The 27,960-nt window shown below is 41.6% G+C and overlaps 1 protein-coding gene across 6 annotated transcripts; it reads right to left on the bottom strand.

Annotated features, from left to right (window-relative positions):
- Positions 1-427: 427 nt before the first annotated feature.
- LOC129845773 (PTB domain-containing engulfment adapter protein 1-like) lies at positions 428-27,474 on the bottom strand. Of its 6 annotated transcripts, XM_055913678.1 has the most exons (13): positions 27,347-27,455; positions 21,846-21,929; positions 6,997-7,061; positions 6,825-6,896; positions 6,060-6,158; positions 5,764-5,901; positions 5,302-5,418; positions 5,046-5,132; positions 4,668-4,904; positions 4,290-4,455; positions 3,991-4,082; positions 2,107-2,117; positions 428-1,680 (listed from the first exon to the last, which is right to left on the bottom strand). In XM_055913678.1, the coding sequence occupies exons 2-13, from the start codon at positions 21,871-21,873 to the stop codon at positions 1,659-1,661; spliced, it is 1,134 nt and encodes a 377-aa protein (XP_055769653.1). In that variant the 5' UTR covers positions 21,874-21,929; positions 27,347-27,455; the 3' UTR covers positions 428-1,658. The 6 variants fall into 6 exon arrangements, with proteins under 6 accessions (XP_055769653.1, XP_055769651.1, XP_055769650.1 ...); XM_055913676.1 differs by having other exon boundaries at positions 428-2,117; positions 27,296-27,474; XM_055913675.1 differs by having other exon boundaries at positions 428-2,117; positions 27,347-27,473.
- Between the last annotated feature and the right edge of the window lie 486 nt (positions 27,475-27,960).

Raw genomic sequence — 27,960 nt, 5'->3', positions numbered from 1 at the left:
TACTGTTGTGATTGTTTGTGAGCCAACAGGTGTGGTTCCAGTGGGGGAAATGTTATATTGGGGAAAGGTTCCCATGGGGGTTGCCATGGAAGCCAAGAAGGGGAGTGAGTGGTGTGTGTGTGTGTGCTCAAACACACATGCATGTGGGGGTCTGGGAGAAGTGTGTCTTGCTTATGAATGGACATGTGCCTGAACTAAATTTTATAAACTAATTGTAGTCTCACCCATTCATTTCTAATGACCGGGAATACCACAGGTGTACAAAAGTTAAATACCCAACATGTAATGAAAATCATAAATGTATTTTGTGTGTTCAGATGCAGTGTGGACAAAGTCATGGAGCCTTATGACAATCAGATGAAATGAACATTTTTCAGAGAGAGAACTTGTAAATGGGTCCAATTCAACCAGAAACACAGCAGGAGGGTTAAAGGGAGGTTGCATGAGTTTATTGTTTTAACAGTTTTGACATTAAGGTGTTATTTGTTTTGTCTTTGAACACACACCTCACTCCCCCACGGGGAGGTAATACCAAATATTGAAAATTCTAAGGGTTATGACTGGGTTCCTTCTTGTCAATTGTTTCTATGAAGTTGCCTTTTAAATTGCTCTGCCATTATTATTGTATGCGGTATTATTGGTTGGGTTACCCCTGTGCTGTGACGTGTTTAATATGGCAGCTTATCCTTTCTCTTCACTGGCTACCTAGCAAACAGGCTACCCTCTCTTCTGCTGATGTTTTTCCTGGTGTGGTACTCTCATACTCTTTTCCTTTCGGCAGGTATAATACCTGCCTGGCACCAAATGAACATCTTTACCTCTAACCAATACGTTTATCGGCGAACAACAATGAAAGGTAAAAAGTAATTTAAAAAAGAGCTTCCTGGTGCAAAAATTATACAGAAAATATTAGTTAAAGTGCCAGCGTCTATAAAATGAGGAAGTCAATGAGCTAATGGTCTTCCAATCTTGTCAACCACTAATCACATTTAATGACTGCACAATAATCCAAATGACAAAAGCAATGCACCCCCCAACAACAAAAAATACACATTTTATTTATGGGGTAGAAAAATAGTCATCTACTGCAGTGCATTTATCATGACATTGGTCACCATTTAAACCAATGCAAATAGTCCCAACGTATAGTTCCAGAAATGTTGAATTTATACAAATACTTCTTTACCAATTAAATTATGTCTACAAAAGGAAAGCATTGGGGTCATCAACTGTCCACGTTAGGGTTGCGTTGGGGTCAGCATCAACTGTCCACGTTGGGGTCAGCATCAACTGTCCACGTTGGGGTCAGCATCAACTGTCCACGTTGGGGTCAGCATCAACTGTCCACGTTGGGGTTGCGTTGGGGTCAGCATCAACTGTCCATGTTGGGGTCAGCAAACTGTCCACGTTGGGGTTGCGTTGGGGTCAGCATCAACTGTCCATGTTGGGGTTAGCATCAACTGTCCATGTTGGGGTTGTGTTGGGGTCAGCATCAACTGTCCATGTTGGGGTCAGCATCAACTGTCCACGTTGGGGTTGCGTTGGGGTCAGCATCAACTGTCCATGTTGGGGTTGTGTTGGGGTCAGCATCAACTGTCCACGTTGGGGTCAGCAGCGACTGTCTACTGGGTCCAGAGAGAAGATGGTGCCCTCCAGGGTTAGTCCCATATTGAACCCCTCCTTCAGAGAGAGACACACACAGGTCAGTGATCCAACCAGAGACTACAGAAGTCTAGAGCAGTGTGTCCTATATAACAATGAGCAATGCTGTAATTACAGGGCAGTATCCTAGACATATTCTCAATTGAGATTCTCAGGAAACCTTGCTTTCTAATTCAGGTCTACACTTAATCTGTTTTGACAAAACAAAATGATGGCTAATTGATAGGAAATGAGCAGGACTAGCACCAGCAGCCTGGGAGCAAACATGGTATGCTACAATCATAATGTACTTTGACAGTTGGCCTCTATGTACATAATTGATTTATGAGTGATGCAAACATTCAAATAGAGGCAGACCTCAGTGAAAATGTGAATGCATGTTTAATGGAAAAAAAAGATGTGATGGATATTGTGAAGCATACACAAAGGTGAGAGTAAACTAACCGTCGCTGACGCTGCACAGTGAAGAGAGAGAATAAGATTATATACTGTAGGTTACAATCTATAGTTAGATGAACTAACTGTAGGTCATAATCTTGTTAGATTATAAACTCAGCAAAAGAATAAACGTCCTCACGGTCAACTGCATTTATTTTCAGCAAACTTAACGTGTAAAATATTTGTTTGAACATAAGATTCAACAACAGACAAACTGAACGAGTTCCACAGACATATGACTAACAGAAATGGAATAATGTGTCCCTGAACCGGTCAAAATCAAGTCAGTCAGTATCTGGTGTGGCCACCAGCTGCATTAAGTACTGCAGTGCATCTCCTCCTCTTGGACTGCACCAGACTTGCCAGTTCTTGCTGTGAGATGTGAGATGTTACCCCACTCTTCCACCAAGGCACCCTCCAATCCAACAGGTCCCAGACGTGCTCAATGGGATTGAGATCTGGGCTCTTCGCTGGCCATGGCAGAACACTGACATTACTGTCTTGCAGGAAATCAGCCATACTGCTTGTTCTGTGCATGGTGGCATTGTCATGCTGGAGGGTCATGTCAGGATGAGCCTGCAGGAAGGGTACCACATGAGGGAGGAGGATGTCTTCTCTAACGCACAGAGTTGAGATTGCCTGCAATGACAGGCTCAGTCCGATGATGCTGTGACACACAGCCCCAGACCATGACAGACCCTCCACCTCCAAATTGATCCCGTGCCAGAGTACAGGCCTCGGTGTAATGCTCATTCCTTCGACGATAAACGCAAATCCGACCATCACCCCTGGTGAGACAAAACCGCGACTCGTCAGTGAAGAGCACTTTTTTCCAGTACTGTCATGTCCAGTGACGGTGGGTTTGTGCCGGTGATGTCTGGTGAGGACCTGCCTTACAACAGGCCTACAAGCCCTGTCCAGCCTCTCTCAGCCTATTGCGGACAGTCTGAGCACTGATGGAGGGATTGTGCATTCCTGGTGTAACTCGGGCAGTTGTTGCCATCCTGTATCTGTCCCGCAGGTGTGATGTTCGGATGTACTGCTCCTGTGCAAGTGTTGTAACATGTGGTCTGCCAATGCGAGAACGATCAGCTATCTATACTGTCTCCCTGTAGCGCTGTCTTAAACGTCTCACAGTAATGACATTGCAATTTATTGCCCTGGCCACATCTGCAGTCCTCGTGCCTCCTTGCAGCATTACTAAGGTACGTTCACACAGATGAGCAGGGACCCAGGGCATCTTTATTTTGGTGTTTTCAGAGTCAGTAGAAAGGTCTCTTTAGTGTCCTAAGTTTTCATAACTGACCTTAATTGCCTACCGTCTGTAAGCAGTTAGTGTCTTAATGACCGTCCCACAGGTGCATGTTCATGAATTGTTCATGGTTCATTGAACAAGCATGGGAAACAGTATGTAAACACTTTACAATGAAGATCTGTGTATTAGTTATTTGTATTTTTACGAATGATCTTTGAAAGACAAGGTCTTGAAAAAAGGACGTTTCTTTTTTTGCTGAGTTTATACTTAATATATGTAAAATATTTACTCAGACCATGTAAACAATATACGGCATTACAATAATGACGAGATTAACATTCAACTCTTATAAGACGGGTCCAGTATAAACTCCTGAAAGGCTGTGTCCCATTCTAAAAGGCAGAATCCATGTCGATTGGAAAAGCATACAAAGCATACAATATTTTACCCTTGATAAACATCTAATCAGCATAATGGTAGAGCGGTGCTATATTTGTTTAGAGGCAATGCTATTACTTACACCAATGACTGAGCACATAATGCCTGTGTAATATGCCCCGTATTAACGTAAATATATGAGAATTACAAAGACTCGCTCTAGAAACATTGCTGTTCCTACAGTTGAATGTACACACCTGCATTTCATCCAGTTTAGATTGGACGTCAGGAGGAAAGGATGTGTTGCAGAGGAACGGGTCAAAAGGCTCCGCCCCCAAAATATCTGTTCCTGTTGGAGGGGTGAGATGGAAGGATGAGGGACCGAGAGAAAATACACAGCAGAGAGGGAAGACAGGAGTTGAATCAGCATACTGTATGTGTGCAATTGTTAATTTAACAACTTGTATTAGTCTTTATGCAATTGCATACAACAGTTTATCAATCAATTTCATTACGACATAATGTAAAAAGGAGCATAGTGCGGCAGAGTAGTCACCTCTCTCTTTCAGGAAAACATGTGGAGGAGGTGGAGGAGGTGAAAAGGAGGGAGGAGGAGGGGAGGACCCATTGATGGCAGGTTTCCTTGCCATAGGAGACCCTGAGGAGAATGGAACCATGTCGAAAACGTCCGTTGGGGTAGGCCTGGATATGGTGCTCCATGCCTGAGGGGGGAAAACAACCAAATACAAAGCTGTTGAATGGCAGCTGGATGTCATACTAAGGCTACAGTCATAAAACCAAACACACACACCCTCATAATACACTATCTAAAATAAGGGCGCTTCTGTGATTCTATATGAAGTGAACCATAGAACCCTTCTGCTTCTCTTCTAGCAGTGTATTAAGGAAAAGCGAGAGAGAGGTAGCTATTTACTCGCGGTCGAGGTAAGCAGCACCCATAATGCTGCGGTAGCCTGGGCTGGGCAGGTTTACTGGGTGGAGGGGTTAGTAGACCAGCGGAGATACTGGAGTCTGGAGAGCTGGCTGGGGTTAGAGCCACAGAGGACATCTCTAGAAAGGAAAGGGCGTTCAGGCTGACACTGTCATCCCAGAACATAGACGAGCGACTCGGCAGCATGTGGGCCTCGTTAGAAGAGTTCAAGTGTAGAAGCTGAGGAGAAATCAGCCAGAGAAAGAAGAAACAGGTAGCGATTTGTTATCACTGATGTCAGGAAGTAAGATAAGGTGTTGTTACGGCAGACATTTCTAGGGATTAGTGTGAGACAAACTGTTAGATTAGTAGCTAGTTTACCGGTGAGCCTTGACAATCTGCCATGTGATCCTCTAGATCTTGAAGTCGTTCTTTCAACTTGGAATTTTCAGTTTCCAGTTCCAGAATCTAAAGTCAACAAACACAAGCCAAGATCATAATCTAAGAGGTCCCATTTTGTTAGGCCTGTTTCATGCTCTAGTCATGTCAGGATGTGGCACTACATTCCCCATAATTAAATTGTGCACCAGAGAGTTCTGATCAACATTAGTCCACTGTAGAAGGAACGCAGACTTACTCTTTTCTGCAGACTGCCGATCTGTTTCCTCATCTCCACGTCTTTTCCGCCAGACTCCAGAAACTTCCTGTACGCCAGGTCAAATGCTCGACCAATGCTGACGGTGATCTCCTCTGCCTGCAATCCAGGGCATCATGGGTATCCTCAAACATCTAGTGAAAGTAACCTTTGACATGTTGCACATATATGATGTTGTACACATTTTTCAGGGACCTTTTCTGCTCTTGACCGCTATTTTCAGAACTACTTGCTTAAAAATAAAGCCTCTAACACCTCTTTAAACCTGAATCAACTAGTTAGGATGAATTCCATAATGCTACTAAACCACCGTGACCTCATACTATGGACTAACGTCTGGTAAATTGACATCTAAGATTCATATAAGGTTATTATAACCTCTAAAGAATCCATATAAAAACACATGAAATACACAAACACTAAATTAAACTTTTTTCCCCTTACACATTTTTCACTGTCGAACACATAACAGATGTGTTTTTTGGTCTCTGGCTCTGTGCAGATGAAGGTGAATATCCTCTTGTCCGTTTTGTCGTCCGCGCAGAAGGATATCCTATGAAGCTGACAGTTGTGCTGTACATCCTATAATGAATGAAGATAAATGAGCTTCATCTAATTCTACTCATAAAAAAGAATATTAAGACAGACCGCTTTAGTAAGGACTGACTGCTTGGTGAGTTTATTCTTCACAAAAGACCCAATGAATCTGGTCTATTATGAGGCCCTCACAGTGAACTTACTCTGGTCTTGGGGTCTAATAATTTCACTCCGTAGATGGATACCTGCAGCTCCACCTTCGGTGTTTTGTGTCCCTCTGATTTCTTGATATGCCTTTGGAACTGCAGGATTGAAACGTCAAATCCAAATCTAATTTTATTGGTCACATACACGTGTTTAGCAGATGTTATTGGTCACATACACGTGTTTAGCAGATGTTATTGGTCACATACACGTGTTTAGCAGATGTTATTGCGAGTGTAGCGCTGTAGTGCCTCTAGTTCCGACAGTGCAGTAAATATCTAACAATTTCACAACATATACCCAATACACACAAATCTAAGTAAAGGAATGGAATCAAGAATATTTAAATATATGGACGAGCAATGTCAGAGCGGCATCGGCTACGATACAGTAGAATAGTATAGGATGCAGTACAAACATATAGGATGAGTAATGCAAGATATGTAAACCATTATTAAATGAAAGGGACATTATTAAAGTGACTAGTGTTCCATTTATTAAAGTGGCCAATGATTTCAAGTCTGGATGTAGGCAGCAGCCTCTGTGCTAGTGATGGCTATTTAACAGTCTGATGGCCTTGAGATACAGTAGAAGCTGTTTTTTAATCTCTCGGTGCCCGCTTTGATGCACCTGTACTGACCTCGCCTTCTGGATGATAGCGTGGTGAACAAGTAGTGGCTTGGATGGTACGTTATGAAATTGACAAATCTAAGGTCCTATAAAATCAATTGTTTGAGTATTGGGGGAAATTCTTAAGAGCATACCTTCAGCTTTCTCACTGCTACCCTTATGACATCTGTGCCTTTAGGTTGGTCAACCTCTGTTACGCCAAGGAACTGCAACAGGATAAAACGGCACATCATTTTCAGTCCAGTAGATGGTGCTGTTCACCTCTGTGAGCTCAACGCAGGCGGAAGTTTAATTAGAAGATCCTACCTTGACATTGTACGCCATGTGATTCTTGGCCAAAGCCTCAGGGGATGTCATTCCTCCAGATTTATCTGAAACAAACAAATGAATGAAGGTTAACACCGTACATACATGTATTGAAATTTGATACAGAAAAAAAATCTATTTGTGTTTTAAAACATATACAATTATTTGCCATCCAAGCCTTAAACAGATACAGGATTAGAACTGGTCTGACCCGGGTTCTTCTTCCCCAGGAAGTGTATATAAGCATCTATAAGCTAAACAATTAGATAAAGTGATGGTACAAAAAAAACTAATTATATAAAAAAAGGTAACATTGACAATTAAACGTTTGCTGTGATTCTGTTCATCTTGATTAATGCGACAACAAGAACAGGAACTAGTGTCTTGTATCAGGAGTCATCTACATTCCATCAACACTTCGGCCTGTGTCCATGTTAAACTTCACATAACAGGTAAGCATAACCACAGCCATTTTTAGCATTGGCATTAGACCAGTGGCCCCACTGAGTTGAGTTCCCACATCAAAGGCTACTGCTCCACATGTGCTCAAGCCTTCCTTCCACATCCCATACAGAACCATGGGGATTACTGAAAGGTCACAAAGAGAGAGAATACCGATTTTACCTCCATAGACGGACACATCAGGTAGTATTAGTGTAACCTCCATTGAGGGATACATCAGGTAGTATTAGTGTAACCTCCATAGAGGGATACATCAGGTAGTATTAGTGTACCCTCCATAGAGGGATACATCAGGTAGTATTAGTGTAACCTCCATAGAGGGATACATCAGGTAGTATTAGTGTAACCTCCATAGAGGGATACATCAGGTAGTATTAGTGTAACCTCCATATAGACGGATACATCAGGTAGTATTAGTGTACCCTCCATATAGAGGTCAGGTAGTATTAGTGTACCCTCCATAGAGGGATACATCAGGTAGTAATAGTGTAACCTCCATAGACGGATACATCAGGTAGTATTAGTGTAACCTCCATAGAGGGACATCAGGTAGTATTAGTGTAACCTCCATAGACGGACACATCAGTAATATTAGTGTAACCTCCATATAGAGATCAGGTAGTATTAGTGTACCTCCATATAGACGGATACATCAGGTAGTATTAGTGTAACCTCCATAGAGGGATACATCAGGTAGTATTAGTGTACCCTCCATAGAGGGATACACCAGGTAGTATTAGTGTAACCTCCATAGACGGATACACCAGGTGGTATTAGTGTAACCTCCATAGAGGGATACATCAGGTGGTATTAGTGTAACCTCCATAGAGGGATACACCAGGTAGTATTAGTGTAAACTCCATAGACGGATACATCAGGTAGTGTTAGTGTAACCTCCATATAGAGGTCAGGTAGTATTAGTGTAAACTCCATAGACGGATACATCAGGTAGTGTTAGTGTAACCTCCATATAGAGGTCAGGTAGTATTAGTGTAACCTCCATATAGAGGGACACATCAGGTAGTATTAGTGTAACCTCCATATAGACGGATACATCAGGTAGTATTAGTGTAATCTCAATATAGACGGATACATCAGGTAGTATTAGTGTAATCTCCATATAGAGGGACACATCAGGTAGTATTAGTGTAACCTCCATATAGAGGGACACATCAGGTAGTATTAGAGTAACTTCCATATAGGGGTCAGGTAGTAGTGTAACCTCCATATAGAGGTCAGGTAGTAGTGTAACCTCCATATAGAGGGACACATCAGGTAGTATTAGTGTAACCTCCATAGAGGGATACATCAGGTGGTATTAGTGTACCCTCCATAGAGGGATACATCAGGTAGTATTAGTGTAACCTCCATAGACAGATACACCAGGTAGTATTAGTGTAACCTCCATAGACGGACACATCAGGTAGTATTACTGTAACCTCCATATAGAGGTCAGGTAGTATTAGTGTACCCTCCAAATAGAGGGACATCAGGTAGTATTAGAGTAACCTCCATATAGAGGGACACATCAGGTAGTATTAGTGTACCCTCCATAGACGGATACATCAGGTAGTATTAGTGTAAACTCCATAGACGGACACATCAGGTAGTATTAGTATAACCTCCATATAGAGGGACACATCAGGTAGTATTAGAATAACCTCCATATAGAGGGACACATCGGGTAGTATTAGAGTAACCTCCATATAGAGGTCAGGTAGTATGAGAGTAACCTCCATATAGAGGGACAAATCAGGTGGTATTAGAGTAACCTCTATATAGAGGTCAGGTAGTATTAGTGTAACCTCCATACAGAGGGACACATCAGGTAGTATTAGTGTAACCTCCATATAGAGGTCAGGTAGTATTTGTGTAACCTCCATATAGAGGGACACATCAGGTAGTATTAGAGTAACCTCTATATAGAGGTCAGGTAGTATTAGTGTAACCTCCATACAGAGGGACACATCAGGTAGTATTAGTGTAACCTCCATAGACGGATACATCAGGTAGTATTAGAGTAACCTCCATATAGAGGTCAGGTAGTATTAGTGTAATCTCCATATAGAGGGACACATCAGGTAGTATTTGTGTAACCTCCATACAGAGGGACACATCAGGTAGTATTAGAGTAACCTCCATATGGAGGGAAAGTAGTATTAGTGTAACCTCCATATGGAGGGCAGGTAGTATTAGTGTAAATTCCATAGAGGGATACATCAGGTAGTATTAGTGTAACCTCCATAGACGGATACATCAGGTAGTATTAATGTAACCTCCATAGAGGGATACATCAGGTAGTATTAGTGTAACCTCCATAGACGGACACATCAGGTAATATTAGTGTAACCGCCATGTGGAGGTCAGGTAGTATTAGTGTACCCTCCATATAGAGGGACACATCAGGTAGTATTAGAGTTATCTCCATATAGAGGGACACATCAGGTAGTATTAGTGTAACCTCCATATAGAGGGACACATCAGGTAGTATTAGAGTAACCTCCATATAAAGGTCAGGTAGTATTAGAGTAACCTCCAAATAGAGGGACACATCAGGTAGTATTAGTGTAACCTCCATATAGAGGTCAGGTAGTAGTGTAACCTCCATATAGAGGGACACATCAGGTAGTATTAGTGTAACCTCCATAGACAGATACACCAGGTAGTATTAGTGTAACCTCCATAGACGGACACATCAGGTAGTATTACTGTAACCTCCATATAGAGGTCTGGTAGTATTAGTGTACCCTCCATATAGAGGGACATCAGGTAGTATTAGAGTAACCTCCATATAGAGGGACACATCAGGTAGTTTTAGAGTAACCTCCATATAGACGGACACATCAGGTAATATTAGGGTAACCTCCATATAGACGGATACATCAGGTAGGATTAGTGTAACCTCCATATAGACGGATACATCAGGTAGTATTAGTGTAACCTCCATAGAGGGATACACCAGGTAGTATTAGTGTACCCTCCATAGAGGGATACACCAGGTAGTATTAGTGTACCCTCCATAGAGGGATACACCAGGTAGTATTAGTGTACCCTCCATAGAGGGATACATCAGGTAGTATTAGTGTAACCTCCATATAGAGGGACACATCGGGTAGTATTAGAGTAACCTCCATATAGAGGTCAGGTAGTATTAGAGTAACCTCCATATAGAGGTCAGGTAGTATTAGTGTAACCTCCATATAGAGGGACACATCGGGTAGTGTTAGTGTAACCTCCATATAGAGGTCAGGTAGTATTAGTGTAACCTCCATATAGAGGGACACATCAGGTAGTATTAGAGTAACCTCCATATAGACGGATACATCAGGTAGTATTAGTGTACCCATATAGAGGTCAGGTAATATTAGGGTAACCTCCATATAGAGGGATACATCAGGTAGTATTAGTGTACCCTCCATAGAGGGATACATCAGGTAGTATTAGTGTAACCTCCATAGAGGGATACATCAGGTAGTATTAGTGTAACCTCCATAGAGGGATACATCAGGTAGTATTAGTGTAACCTCCATAGAGGGATACATCAGGTAGTATTACTGTAACCGCCATAAAGAGTTCAGGTAGTATTAGTGTACCCTCCATATAGAGGGACACATCAGGTAGTATTAGTGTAACCTCCATATAGAGGGACACATCAGGTACTATTAGAGTAACCTCCATATAGAGGGACACATCAGGTAGTATGAGTAACCTCCATATGGAGGCCGGGTAGTATTAGTGTAACCTCCATATAGAGGGACACATCAGGTAGTATTAGTGTACCCTCCATAGACGGATACATCAGGTAGTATTAGTGTAAACTCCATAGACGGACACATCAGGTAGTATTAGTATAACCTCCATATAGAGGGACACATCAGGTAGTATTAGAATAACCTCCATATAGAGGGACACATCGGGTAGTATTAGAGTAACCTCCATATAGAGGTCAGGTAGTATGAGAGTAACCTCCATATAGAGGGACACATCAGGTGGTATTAGAGTAACCTCTATATAGAGGTCAGGTAGTATTAGTGTAACCTCCATACAGAGGGACACATCAGGTAGTATTAGTGTAACCTCCATATAGAGGTCAGGTAGTATTTGTGTAACCTCCATATAGAGGGACACATCAGGTAGTATTAGAGTAACCTCTATATAGAGGTCAGGTAGTATTAGTGTAACCTCCATACAGAGGGACACATCAGGTAGTATTAGTGTAACCTCCATAGACGGATACATCAGGTAGTATTAGAGTAACCTCCATATAGAGGTCAGGTAGTATTAGTGTAATCTCCATATAGAGGGACACATCAGGTAGTATTTGTGTAACCTCCATACAGAGGGACACATCAGGTAGTATTAGAGTAACCTCCATATGGAGGGAAAGTAGTATTAGTGTAACCTCCATATGGAGGGCAGGTAGTATTAGTGTAAATTCCATAGAGGGATACATCAGGTGGTATTAGTGTAACCTCCATAGACGGATACATCAGGTAGTATTAGTGTAACCTCCATAGACGGATACATCAGGTAGTATTAATGTAACCTCCATAGAGGGATACATCCGGTAGTATTAGTGTAACCTCCATAGACGGACACATCAGGTAATATTAGTGTAACCGCCATGTGGAGGTCAGGTAGTATTAGTGTACCCTCCATATAGAGGGACACATCAGGTAGTATTAGAGTTATCTCCATATAGAGGGACACATCAGGTAGTATTAGTGTAACCTCCATATAGAGGGACACATCAGGTAGTATTAGAGTAACCTCCATATAAAGGTCAGGTAGTATTAGAGTAACCTCCAAATAGAGGGACACATCAGGTAGTATTAGTGTAACCTCCATATAGAGGTCAGGTAGTAGTGTAACCTCCATATAGAGGGACACATCAGGTAGTATTAGTGTAACCTCCATAGACAGATACACCAGGTAGTATTAGTGTAACCTCCATAGACGGACACATCAGGTAGTATTACTGTAACCTCCATATAGAGGTCTGGTAGTATTAGTGTACCCTCCATATAGAGGGACATCAGGTAGTATTAGAGTAACCTCCATATAGAGGGACACATCAGGTAGTTTTAGAGTAACCTCCATATAGACGGACACATCAGGTAATATTAGGGTAACCTCCATATAGACGGATACATCAGGTAGGATTAGTGTAACCTCCATATAGACGGATACATCAGGTAGTATTAGTGTAACCTCCATAGAGGGATACACCAGGTAGTATTAGTGTACCCTCCATAGAGGGATACACCAGGTAGTATTAGTGTACCCTCCATAGAGGGATACACCAGGTAGTATTAGTGTACCCTCCATAGAGGGATACATCAGGTAGTATTAGTGTAACCTCCATATAGAGGGACACATCGGGTAGTATTAGAGTAACCTCCATATAGAGGTCAGGTAGTATTAGAGTAACCTCCATATAGAGGTCAGGTAGTATTAGTGTAACCTCCATATAGAGGGACACATCAGGTAGTATTAGGGTAACCTCCATATAGAGGGATACATCAGGTAGTATTAGTGTACCCTCCATAGAGGGATACATCAGGTAGTATTAGTGTAACCTCCATAGAGGGATACATCAGGTAGTATTAGTGTAACCTCCATAGAGGGATACATCAGGTAGTATTAGTGTAACCTCCATAGAGGGATACATCAGGTAGTATTACTGTAACCGCCATAAAGAGTTCAGGTAGTATTAGTGTACCCTCCATATAGAGGGACACATCAGGTAGTATTAGTGTAACCTCCATATAGAGGGACACATCAGGTACTATTAGAGTAACCTCCATATAGAGGGACACATCAGGTAGTATGAGTAACCTCCATATGGAGGCCGGGTAGTATTAGTGTAACCTCCATATAGAGGGACACATCAGGTAGTATTAGTGTACCCTCCATAGACGGATACATCAGGTAGTATTAGTGTAAACTCCATAGACGGACACATCAGGTAGTATTAGTATAACCTCCATATAGAGGGACACATCAGGTAGTATTAGAATAACCTCCATATAGAGGGACACATCGGGTAGTATTAGAGTAACCTCCATATAGAGGTCAGGTAGTATGAGAGTAACCTCCATATAGAGGGACACATCAGGTGGTATTAGAGTAACCTCTATATAGAGGTCAGGTAGTATTAGTGTAACCTCCATACAGAGGGACACATCAGGTAGTATTAGTGTAACCTCCATATAGAGGTCAGGTAGTATTTGTGTAACCTCCATATAGAGGGACACATCAGGTAGTATTAGAGTAACCTCTATATAGAGGTCAGGTAGTATTAGTGTAACCTCCATACAGAGGGACACATCAGGTAGTATTAGTGTAACCTCCATAGACGGATACATCAGGTAGTATTAGAGTAACCTCCATATAGAGGTCAGGTAGTATTAGTGTAATCTCCATATAGAGGGACACATCAGGTAGTATTTGTGTAACCTCCATACAGAGGGACACATCAGGTAGTATTAGAGTAACCTCCATATGGAGGGAAAGTAGTATTAGTGTAACCTCCATATGGAGGGCAGGTAGTATTAGTGTAAATTCCATAGAGGGATACATCAGGTGGTATTAGTGTAACCTCCATAGACGGATACATCAGGTAGTATTAGTGTAACCTCCATAGACGGATACATCAGGTAGTATTAATGTAACCTCCATAGAGGGATACATCCGGTAGTATTAGTGTAACCTCCATAGACGGACACATCAGGTAATATTAGTGTAACCGCCATGTGGAGGTCAGGTAGTATTAGTGTACCCTCCATATAGAGGGACACATCAGGTAGTATTAGAGTTATCTCCATATAGAGGGACACATCAGGTAGTATTAGTGTAACCTCCATATAGAGGGACACATCAGGTAGTATTAGAGTAACCTCCATATAAAGGTCAGGTAGTATTAGAGTAACCTCCAAATAGAGGGACACATCAGGTAGTATTAGTGTAACCTCCATATAGAGGTCAGGTAGTAGTGTAACCTCCATATAGAGGGACACATCAGGTAGTATTAGTGTAACCTCCATAGACAGATACACCAGGTAGTATTAGTGTAACCTCCATAGACGGACACATCAGGTAGTATTACTGTAACCTCCATATAGAGGTCTGGTAGTATTAGTGTACCCTCCATATAGAGGGACATCAGGTAGTATTAGAGTAACCTCCATATAGAGGGACACATCAGGTAGTTTTAGAGTAACCTCCATATAGACGGACACATCAGGTAATATTAGGGTAACCTCCATATAGACGGATACATCAGGTAGGATTAGTGTAACCTCCATATAGACGGATACATCAGGTAGTATTAGTGTAACCTCCATAGAGGGATACACCAGGTAGTATTAGTGTACCCTCCATAGAGGGATACACCAGGTAGTATTAGTGTACCCTCCATAGAGGGATACACCAGGTAGTATTAGTGTACCCTCCATAGAGGGATACATCAGGTAGTATTAGTGTAACCTCCATATAGAGGGACACATCGGGTAGTATTAGAGTAACCTCCATATAGAGGTCAGGTAGTATTAGAGTAACCTCCATATAGAGGTCAGGTAGTATTAGTGTAACCTCCATATAGAGGGACACATCAGGTAGTATTAGGGTAACCTCCATATAGAGGGATACATCAGGTAGTATTAGTGTACCCTCCATAGAGGGATACATCAGGTAGTATTAGTGTAACCTCCATAGAGGGATACATCAGGTAGTATTAGTGTAACCTCCATAGAGGGATACATCAGGTAGTATTAGTGTAACCTCCATAGAGGGATACATCAGGTAGTATTACTGTAACCGCCATAAAGAGTTCAGGTAGTATTAGTGTACCCTCCATATAGAGGGACACATCAGGTAGTATTAGTGTAACCTCCATATAGAGGGACACATCAGGTACTATTAGAGTAACCTCCATATAGAGGGACACATCAGGTAGTATGAGTAACCTCCATATGGAGGCCGGGTAGTATTAGTGTAACCTCCATATAGAGGGACACATGAGGTAGTATTAGTGTAACCTCAATAGAGGGACACATGAGGTAGTATTAGTGTAACCTCAATAGAGGGATACATCAGGTAGTATTAGTGTGACCTCCATATAGAGGTCAGGTAGTATTAGTGTAACCTCCATATAGAGGTCTGGTGGTATTAGTGTAACCTCCATATAGAGGTCTGGTGGTATTAGTGTAACCTCCATATAGAGGTCAGGCAGTATTGGTGTAACCTCCATATAGGAGGTCAGGTAGTATTAGTGTAACCTCCATATAGAGGTCGGGTAGTATTAGTGTAACCTCCATATAGAGATCAGGTAGTATTGGTGTAACCTCCATATAGAGGTCAGGTAGTATTAGTGTAACCTCCATAGACGGATACATCAGGTGGTATTAGTGTAACCTCCATATAGAGGTCAGGTAGTATTAGTGTAACCTCCATATAGAGGTCAGGTGGTATTAGTGTACCCTCCATAGGACGGATACATCAGGTAATATTAGGGTAACCTCCATATAGACGGATACATCAGGTAGGATTAGTGTAACCTCCATAGACGGATACATCAGGTAGTATTAGTGTACCTCCATATAGACGGATACATCAGGTAGTATTAGTGTAACCTCCATAGAGGGATACATCAGGTAGTATTAGTGTACCCTCCATAGAGGGATACACCAGGTAGTATTAGTGTACCCTCCATAGAGGGATACATCAGGTAGGATTAGTGTAACCTCCATAGAGGGATACATCAGGTAGTATTAGAATAACCTCCATATAGAGGGACACATCGGGTAGTATTAGAGTAACCTCCATATAGAGGTCAGGTAGTATTAGAGTAACCTCCATATCAGGTGGTATTAGTGTAACCTCCATATCAGGTGGTATTAGTGTAACCTCCATATAGAGGTCTGGTAGTATTAGTGTAACCTCCATATAGAGGTCGGGTAGTATTGGTGTAACCTCCATATAGAGGTCAGGTAGTATTAGTGTAACCTCCATATAGAGGGACACATCGGGTAGTGTTAGTGTAACCTCCATATAGAGGTCAGGTAGTATTAGTGTAACCTCCATATAGAGGGACACATCAGGTAGTATTAGGGTAACCTCCATATAGAGGGATACATCAGGTAGTATTAGTGTACCCTCCATAGAGGGATACATCAGGTAGTATTAGTGTAACCTCCATAGAGGGATACATCAGGTAGTATTAGTGTAACCTCCATAGAGGGATACATCAGGTAGTATTAGTGTAACCTCCATAGAGGGATACATCAGGTAGTATTACTGTAACCGCCATAAAGAGTTCAGGTAGTATTAGTGTACCCTCCATATAGAGGGACACATCAGGTAGTATTAGTGTAACCTCCATATAGAGGGACACATCAGGTACTATTAGAGTAACCTCCATATAGAGGGACACATCAGGTAGTATGAGTAACCTCCATATGGAGGCCGGGTAGTATTAGTGTAACCTCCATATAGAGGGACACATGAGGTAGTATTAGTGTAACCTCAATAGAGGGATACATCAGGTAGTATTAGTGTGACCTCCATATAGAGGTCTGGTGGTATTAGTGTAACCTCCATATAGAGGTCTGGTGGTATTAGTGTAACCTCCATATAGAGGTCAGGCAGTATTGGTGTAACCTCCATATAGAGGTCAGGCAGTATTGGTGTAACCTCCATATAGGAGGTCAGGTAGTATTAGTGTAACCTCCATATAGAGGTCGGGTAGTATTAGTGTAACCTCCATATAGAGATCAGGTAGTATTGGTGTAACCTCCATATAGAGGTCAGGTAGTATTAGTGTAACCTCCATAGACGGATACATCAGGTGGTATTAGTGTAACCTCCATATAGAGGTCAGGTAGTATTAGTGTAACCTCCATATAGAGGTCAGGTGGTATTAGTGTACCCTCCATAGGACGGATACATCAGGTAATATTAGGGTAACCTCCATATAGACGGATACATCAGGTAGGATTAGTGTAACCTCCATAGACGGATACATCAGGTAGTATTAGTGTACCTCCATATAGACGGATACATCAGGTAGTATTAGTGTAACCTCCATAGAGGGATACACCAGGTACTATTAGTGTACCCTCCATAGAGGGATACATCAGGTAGGATTAGTGTAACCTCCATAGAGGGATACATCAGGTAGTATTAGAATAACCTCCATATAGAGGGACACATCGGGTAGTATTAGAGTAACCTCCATATAGAGGTCAGGTAGTATTAGAGTAACCTCCATATCAGGTGGTATTAGTGTAACCTCCATATCAGGTGGTATTAGTGTAACCTCCATATAGAGGTCTGGTAGTATTAGTGTAACCTCCATATAGAGGTCGGGTAGTATTGGTGTAACCTCCATATAGAGGTCAGGTAGTATTAGTGTAACCTCCATATAGAGGGACACATCGGGTAGTGTTAGTGTAACCTCCATATAGAGGTCAGGTAGTATTAGTGTAATCTCCATATAGAGGGACACATCAGGTAGTATTAGAGTAACCTCCATATAGACGGATACATCAGGTAGTATTAGTGTAACCTCCATATAGAGGTCAGGTAATATTAGGGTAACCTCCATATAGAGGGATACATCAGGTAGTATTACTGTAACCGCCATATAGAGGGACACATCAGGTAGTATGAGTAACCTCCTTTTGGAGGCCGGGTAGTATTAGTGTAAACTCCATATAGAGGGACACATCAGGTAGTATTAGTGTAACCTCCATATAGAGGCCAGGTAGTATTAGTGTGATCTCCATATAGAGGTCAGGTAGTATTAGTGTAACCTCCATATAGAGGTCAGGCAGTATTGGTGTAACCTCCATATAGGAGGTCAGGTAGTATTAGTGTAACCTCCATATAGAGGTCGGGTAGTATTAGTGTAACCTCCATATAGAGGTCAGGTAGTATTAGTGTATCCTCCATATAGAGGTCAGGTAGTATTAGTGTAACCTCCATAGACGGATACATCAGGTGGTATTAGTGTAACCTTCATATAGAGGTCAGGTAGTATTAGTGTAACCTCCATAGACGGATACATCAGGTGGTATTAGTGTAACCTCCATAGAGGGATACATCAGGTAGTATTAGTGTAACCTCCATAGACGGATACATCAGGTGGTATTAGTGTAACCTCCATAGACGGATACATCAGGTAGTATTAGTGTAACCTCCATATAGAGGTCAGGTAGTATTAGTGTAACCTCCATATAGAGGTCTGGTAGTATTAGTGTAACCTCCATATAGAGGTCGGGTAGTATTGGTGTAACCTCCATATAGAGGCCAGGTAGTATTAGTGCAATCTCCATATAGAGGGATACATCAGGTAGTATTAGTGTAACCTCCATAGACGGACACATCAGGTGGTATTAGTGTAACCTCCATATAGATGTCAGGTAGTATTAGTGTAATCTCCATATAGAGGTCTGGTAGTATTAGTGTAACCTCCATATAGAGGTCGGGTAGTATTAGTGTAACCTCCATATAGAGGTCTGGTAGTATTAGTGTAACCTCCATATAGAGGTCGGGTAGTATTGGTGTAACCTCCATATAGAGGCCAGGTAGTATTAGTGTAACCTCCATATAGAGGCCAGGTAGTATTAGTGTACCCTCCATAGACGGATACATCAGGTGGTATTAGTGTAACCTCCATAGAGGGATACATCAGGTAGTATTAGTGTAACCGCCATAGACGGATACATCAGGTGGTATTAGTGTAACCTCCATAGAGGGATACATCAGGTGGTATTAGTGTAACCTCCATAGACGGACACATCAGGTGGTATTAGTGTAACCTCCATATAGATGTCAGGTAGTATTTGTGTAACCTCCATATAGAGGTCAGGTAGTATTAGTGTAACCTCCATATAGAGGTCAGGTAGTATTAGTGTAAATTCCATAGAGAGGGACACATCAGGTAGTATTAGTGTAAATTCCAAACCCATGCAGTCAGGTGGAAATGTGCTCGTTTTGCCTACTGTAGACACACGGGCAATGAATGTGCTGTAAGTTGATCTGTAATATTAATGTACATGAATATAACAGGGAAGCAAGAGAGTGGTGTTTGTGGTCCAGATATAAAGAAAATGCATTTTGGTTTTATTCTGGTAGGAAAGCACACAGCCTCATTCTATTCCAACTCTTTCTCACTTTGATGGTGATAATATACACTGACTGCAAGGTATGGATTGAACAGCCACACCTAATGAATAGTTCTCATGAAAATACTATATATTGTTCATTCACCTTGATTAATCACATTCAGTGCCAATGTGTCTCCACAGTTTACAACCAACAGGAAAGGCTGTAAAGACGCAGTGTCTCAAATGCGACCGTATGCCCTATACAGTGCACTATCTTTGACCAGGGCTTATACAGTGCACTATCTTTGACCAGGGCTTATACAGTGCACTATCTTTGACCAGGGCTTATACAGTGCACTCTCTTTGACCAGGGCTTATACAGTGCACTCTCTTTGACCAGGGCTTATACAGTGCACTATCTTTGACCAGGGCTTATACAGTGCACTGTCTTTGACCAGGGCTTATACAGTGCACTCTCTTTGACCAGGGCTTATACAGTGCACTCTCTTTGACCAGGGCTTATACAGTGCACTATCTTTGACCAGGGCTTATACAGTGCACTCTCTTTGACCAGGGCCCATTTGGAGACCCTCTCTGCATCAGATGGTCTCCATGTAAATATGTCTCTGAGATAGGAGACATCACAAATGACAAAATTAACAATAAAATAAATAAAAAGTGTGTACTTGAAACAGGACTTGGGAGAGTAACAATGTGTCTCCTAACTAATCCTGGAAATACTGCCAACACAACAGGGGTGAGTTCTAGGTGGATGAACGGGTAGAGGCTGCTTTAAGATCCAGTACACACACACACAATATTATGGATGCTTAAAAGTAGTAGCAGGAAAGTACGTGGGTATTTGTAGAGTGGGGTTGACGCAACAGAATAGAATGTGCCTCACAGCATCCTAATGAAATATTCAGACCACCAAACCCAGCTACTGCTGCGACTGCTAAGTGAGAAACTCTGGGCAGACGTTGGTGGTGAGGTAAAGACCGTGGAGCATCGGAGGCCAGAGGCGGCGTATATGCACGCATATTAGGAAAAGAGGAAAGTCACTAGCCTAGTAAAACATCAGGTCAGAGACACCTGTATCAGCCCACTGACAGATGTAACCAGCCATGTCTAGAGTTTTTGCAGCTTAGAGAGCTCAAGCGAGAGATTGTGTCTAGACTCGACAGTTCATTCAGATTCTGTATTCTGAAAATGGAGTTCTGATTATGGAATTCCAAACACGTCATGCGTCTGTCTACATTTAAAATGTGTTCACATTGTGTCCGTTCCCGCACTATATTCAAAATCAAGTATGCATTCTACAAACGGTGGAATAGGCTAAATATGATAACGCCACAACAGCTGTTGGCAGCAGCTAACTACTGTAGCTAGCCAGCAAGCTAACAAGAAACGCTAAAGGGACTGCAAACGAGTTCGCATAACTCTAGCCAAATATTTTTCTAAATATTAGCTAGTTGGATACCATTTGAGGCCAGCAAACAGGTTCCCTACATGCTAGGAACATATTTCCTCCAACGTTATAATGAAATGGTGCCTCAGTCCCAAAACACAAGTTTTCTGGAGACTTGTGGTAGGAGTGCTGATGATGTCGCCCACGCCGTGCGTTTCAGTAGCCTGATTGTGTCCAGACTGAGGAGAAATCTGCACACAATGCATTCCTGACCACCTCCTGAAGTGGTCAGACAGATCTGAACACAATCTGACCACAAAGCCACTTTTGTGCGTCTTAGATCCGTCTTCGTATTATGATAGCAGAAGTCGCATGTAAGTGTAAAGTGTAGACACGACTAGAGAGACAGAAAGAGACACTAATGAGGATGAGAATTGAGACATTTGTTCATCAGGAATTAAATTGAGTAGGTACAAATTGCCTTTACATGATGTTCTGTAAGTAACACATATATTCCATAAAGAACTACAACATGAAATGTCTCTACCCACTGGACACAGACCTCATTTCAATGTCAAAGTTTGATTTACTTTTACAGTTTACAGTTGGTTCAGTTGTCAACTAACATGAAATAAAAAAAATAAAAAAATCCCTTACATTGATTTATTTTTATCAATCCAGTTTTCCACTGATTCAACGTCCTCACATGAAATGTGATTAAAAATGACGTGGAAACAACATTGATTCAACCAGGTCTGGCCCAGTGGGTAAGTACTTGAGGTCAACATGCTTTCAAAAGACTGTGCCGTTTGTGTACAAGAAACATGGTGTTATTTCAAATGCACTCAATGAATACAGTGAGCTGTTACCGTTTCTCCTGTTGAAAGCCCGGTTCATACTGCGGTAGCTTCTATGGTGGTACTGAGACCGGGGCTCTGCAGTGGATCAGGAGCCTGGAGGGAGAAAACACAAGTCAAGGTCAAGGACATTGAACGACTGACTGAGGGGCTGTGGGTTAGGGGATGGCTGGGAAAAGAGAGATCAGCGCCCCAAATGGCACCCTATTCAGTGCACTACTGTTGGCCAGAGCCTTATGGCACGTGGTCAAAAGCAGTACACCACATCGGGAATAGGGAGCTACTTGAGACACACTCAGAGAGAGACATCCATCTGTATTGGCTTGTCTTGGCTAACTGGTGCAGTGAGAGATCAATGTGAAGCTAAATGACTGGAGACCTGAGCTAGAACGACATTTGGTCTGGTGTTGGGTAAAGGAGACAGGAGCTAAATTTAGGTTTGGTATGGTGTTGGGTAAAGGAGACAGGAGCTAGATTGAGGTTTGGTATGGTGTTGGGCGGTAAAGGAAACAGCTGGATTGAGGTTTGGTATGGTGTTGGGATATAAAGGAGACAGGAGCTAGATTGAGGTTTGGTCTGGTGTTGGGTAAAGGAGACAGGAGCTAGATTGAGGTTTGGTATGGTGTTGGGATATAAAGGAGACAGGAGCTAGATTGAGATTTGGTATGGTGTTGGGATATAAAGGAGACAGGAGCTAGATTGAGATTTGGTATGGTGTTGGGATATAAAGGAGACAGGAGCTAGATTGAGGTTTGGTATGGTGTTGGGATATAAAGGAGACAGGAGCTAGATTGAGGTTTGGTATGGTGTTGGGATATAAAGGAGACAGGAGCTAGATTGAGATTTGGTATGGTGTTGGGATATAAAGGAGACAGGAGCTAGATTGAGATTTGGTATGGTGTTGGGCGGTAAAGGAAACAGGAGCTGGATTGAGGTTTGGTATGGTGTTGGGATATAAAGGAGACAGGAGCTAGATTGAGATTTGGTCTGGTGTTGGGTAAAGGAGACAGGAGCTAGATTGAGGTTTGGTATGGTGTTGGGATATAAAGGAGACAGGAGCTAGATTGAGATTTGGTATGGTGTTGGGCGGTAAAGGAAACAGGAGCTGGATTGAGGTTTGGTATGGTGTTAGGAGGTAAAGGAAATATGGGTTGGAGACAGAGGACAAGACTATTGTGAACTTCATTCACATGGATGCACCTAGTGGAAACCACACACACAGAATAATACATGCAATACATTTTTCAATACATTTCTGCTTCTACCAATGTTCAGCCTTTAGAATGCATTCCTCTACACGATTATCCCTGATCCAATCATCCAAGCCATGCTAAGCTTTAGCCAGTGCTCGACTTAAACAGTCATGCCTTAAACCCAGTCATCCCACAGAAAAACAACAATATCCCTTTATTAACACAATTGCAAAAATAAACATGTTGCCTTGAGTAACACTAGTGAACAGTCTGCTTGTGAATGTAGCATATTCCATATCGCCAGACCAGTTCATTTCAGTTCAAACGATTAGGTCAGAGGTTTCTATCATTGTTCATTATTTCACTTCTCTATATGACAAGTGCATGAGATGTCAACTAGTGAGGTTTAGTGGTGACTCAGCTGAACGGTCTCTAACACCATGGACGTTACCATCAAAGTTACCAAAGGTATAACCAAGGCCACTATCATGTTCAGTATAACTTGTAAGTGGAAAATCCCTATATCAGCCATAAACTCTCTTGTAACTGGAATGTCTTCCTATATTCCTCACCAACTACAGCTTCGTAGCCTGATGGAGCTAGACGGCTAGAAGGCTGACATGCTGCAAGTAGCTTGAGTTCTCAACGTACTGCCACGTTCCTCACCTCTTTACTAAGATCTTAGGACGGAGACTTCTGAGAGCTGTGGGTGCAGGTACAAATGTAGGATCTTTATTTGAGCCAATTTGCTACAGCTGGAAAATAATGCCGCAGCAACATGAAATGTGAATTATAATTAATGCACAATTTTCTAGGGGTTAATACATTTTGTGTAAGGGAAAGATCATGTCTGAAATGTCCAAGTGGAAATGACAAACTCCAGAATAGTCTTTTAACCTCAAATACACTACAAGTTGAAAATAGCCTACAATGCAGGAAAGTTGTCCTGCAACAGGGTGATCAAATTAACATCCTACATCTGTATGCAGTGGAGACTTTCATAGTTCATATGGTTTCTCCTCCATCTTCTTAGACAGAGAAAAGTCTTTCCTCCCTGAAACTAAAACTGTCGCCAACCTCTGAAATGACCTCAATCTTTTATTTAAATTACACTTAAAAAAATGTCATGGCACAGATAGACGGGTTTAACTACGTCTAATATATGTGTTATATTAGCTTTGTATAAGCAGCTTTGTTTTGGTCTTGTTGGGACATAATCTAACAGGGTCTGAGATGAAGAATTAAGGGCAACACAGTCGGACTCAGAATCACAACATGGACTTAAGCTCCGCAGGCTAGAATCAATGCATGGTCTAACAGACACAAAGGAGACAAAATATTGATTTGGAAAAAGAATCGTGATGGCTAAAGAACACACTTTGTCATAGGGTCAAGGGCCAGTTATTGTAATTTCATTCAATGGGTGACATCGTCACAGTTCATTGTTCTTGGTGAGACTACACCTCATGTAAAAAAGGAATACACTGACTGTAGCCAAAACATGTCATATTGTAGATATTCTTGTCATGAAAAACATGTACAGAAGTTTCACAAATACACTTATTGCAGATTGAGTGTATTGTACACTGTAAGCAATTCAGTTAAGGGCCACGGGAAGAAATGAATGCATCATCATTACACGCATACAAAAGAGGCAACCTCAGAAATCATTGTCATCAATTCAATAACATGTCAGTCATACACTGACAATCCAACACCATATAAACCCATAAAGGATCCATTAAAATGGACTTCCATCATGCACTTCCATTGACAAGTGTCTCAAAGTAATATTATACATCCTCTCAAAGCCTTAGAGAGTGAACGACTTTCAATTTACATGCTGGTTTTATCAAGAAATAATACTTTAATGTGGCACATGGACTATAATGGAAGTGTAATTAGATTTCCATGGATGCATGGTAACACCAGATACTTCTAAATTGAAAATACTACAGACAGGAAGCCATTTTAAAAAGTTACGAGGGGGGAAAAAAGGATGGGGGGGAAAAAAAGTGTGACTTCTTCCTTCAGGAACCAATCTTATTAAAAGTGTCTTCCATTATATGGATCAGATCTCCACGCTGCACAGGGAATTTACATTTGGGGGAACGTGTTTTGGTGGGAGCTGAGTTAGGTCTGTCCTCACTCAGAATAAAACAGGGCCAGGATGATTGAGGCCATCACTGCTTATGGCTGTCACATAGCAACCATTACAGTTAAAAAGAATTGGCCGTACACGGCACCGATGACTGCTAGAAATGTCAAAAGACAATCCTACAAACTCAGGAAGTGTAAAACGTGCTATGACATGCATAGTTAGAAAACCCATTAACAGAATCAATTGACATAAATGAAGAGAATTCAAAGACATCGGTTGGTTCTCTCAAATACTTTTCACCTATTTGTTAGTCATGAAGAAAATGTTCTCACATAGGCAAGTATCCTAAATTCCACTGGGGTCAAATGTATATTTAGTCTCCCATTGACATCAATGCATGACTAAGTGAAAATTCAGCTTAAGTGGAAGTTAAGATTTAGCTTCTACTGTCTACTCAAATGATGATCCAGACACTTCCTGGAAACTAATGTGTGACCTAGGAAGACAACAACAGTGTGTGTCCATCAGGAACCCATTCCAACTAATGAAGGCTATTAGATTCATAGCTACTCCCAGAGAGGAGGTACTCAGATCCCCCTTAAAGGGGCAAACTGCAATTGAAACAATAACAAAGCAGTTACCCCACCACTGTTTCGGTAAAAATGCTGAGGGATAAGGCTGGAAACTGCAGACTGCCCCTTTTAACTAACCTATTTTACTGTGTTCATTTATTAGCCAGATTAGAATATCATTCATACTAATGACTGCGTGTCAAACGGCATCCTATTCCTTATATAGTGCACTACTATTGACCAGAGCCCTATGGGACACAATCTTACTTTAGTCATGCGGAAATTACAAATCCGATTGGCAGTTTCAAGTGCCGGGTGCGAAGCGGCGAGGAAGGCGTTTCAAACACTATGGCCTGTTTTCTTTTCTCTTCTCCTTTCTGATAGGTTATGTGGCAATGGTTGTCATGGGTTGGAGGGGGAAGTGTAGTTCTTTGTTTTGGGGTGGCCTGTGCCTTTATGCTATGTGAAGTTGAGCAATGTGAAGTTGATTTGAGGCCATGACTGATGTCTGCTGCTCTCAAAGTTCCTGAGCTAGTCGTTCCGTTGCTTTTTTTAGAGAAGTGTGTGTGTGTGTGTGTGTGTGTGTGTGTGTGTGTGTGTGTGTGTGTGAGACGACAAGACAAAGCACTCTAGTATAATGAGGCAGGTCTATAAATCTCACTGAGTGATTCCCGGTGAACCGTTTAAGGCTTAAACCCTTTTTAATAATTTCACTCTAATCTTCATGGCTGTTTTTGCATGATGAGGACTTTTGCCCACGGAATGCCAGACCGAGACATTCATAATGTGACCATATTTTCCTGTCAAGCATTGATTTCCTAGGGGAGGTGGTTCTCTCAGAGGCTGAGAAAATACAAGCCCTCGAGGGCAAGGACAGACTAAACTAAGTTTAAAACTGTGGTCCTGCTTTTTACTTCCAGTAGATAAGAAAAAGAGAGAAAGAAAGAAAGAAAGAGAAGGAGAGAAGGAGAGAAAAAAAGAAAGAGAACTTTGCAAGTTCAGTGAGAAACATTTGTCAAAGCCGAAGATGGCACTGTTAAGAATGAGTACTTATTTTTCTAACCAAGGGAGAACATATCCCAGCTATACCATTACTATAAGACATACTCAGCTCCTTGACCTTGCTATTAATGTAGCACATACTGTACCGGATTGCAATTAAATAAAGACCTGTATGTCGAATCTGAAATTGGAGCCTGTTTGCTGAAGCAGGAAAAAAATTCCTGCAGCAAGAGGAAATGTGAATAATTACGTGGATTATAATTAATGGACATTTTTGTAGGGGTTGGTACATTTAAAGTCTGAAATTTAAAAGTGGAAATTACAAACTTTAGAAGCCTTTTTAAACCTCAAATAAACTGCTAGTTTTAAATGTCATGCATTGGAGCAAAGTTCTCCTTGAAAAGGGTGATCAAATTACGATCCTACATCTGTAGCACATACTGCGCTGTGACCAATCAGGGAACATGACAGGACTAAATAATGCTCACTAACTGACACACTCAACAGAGCTCCATTTGGAACAACAATATTGTGTTACCTGTCCTTTACACATGCAAGACATGTTCATGTAGAAGAACAGGAGTGGTCCTGTACCTTTATGAAATGTTCAGGGAACATGTTGTGACGAGAGGAAGAGGAATGTACCTTCTTGATTTGGATTTGTGTGTCTGGAACCCACTAGTAGTGTCCGTCACTCATCTATCCTCCCCTCTGACTCATCAGGTCCCTCTCTCCTGTTGAGAGAAAAACAGAGGAAGTATTGATCATCATCCCCATCATGATTACAAAGGATCTTCTCATGGTAACCATACATTATTATAATATGACATCTCTTTATAGCATAAAATATTGGAAGATTATGACTACAAATTGGAAGAACATTTTTATATTGGACATGCTAGGATCTAATCATTTGCATCTATATTGCTCCACGGATTGAAACATGAAGCATAATAGGTTATGCAATATTGGTATATACAGTAGTGTATCATAGTATACTATGGAGTATAAAGCCCCCTGACAGCCATTGTCACGTTGTTTCTATAACCAATATTAATGGAGTAATAGTATTTTCTCCATTATTCTCTCAGGGCAAATAACAACCATGAAATCCCAGCTGAGATTTGTCTCCTGGAACATTTTCCTTCCATTAGAATATAATGTGCATCACCACAGCAACCTGACAGCCCACAATACAACAATAAATGGCTTAACTCTTTCCCCTTATAGATAGATATTCAACCAATGAACATACAGAA

This window comes from Salvelinus fontinalis, unplaced genomic scaffold (genome assembly GCF_029448725.1).
Source record: "Salvelinus fontinalis isolate EN_2023a unplaced genomic scaffold, ASM2944872v1 scaffold_0365, whole genome shotgun sequence".
Lineage (NCBI taxonomy): Eukaryota > Metazoa > Chordata > Actinopteri > Salmoniformes > Salmonidae > Salvelinus > Salvelinus fontinalis.
Note: the sequence above shows the minus strand (reverse complement) of the source record. Positions and strands in the feature narration are given on the sequence as shown.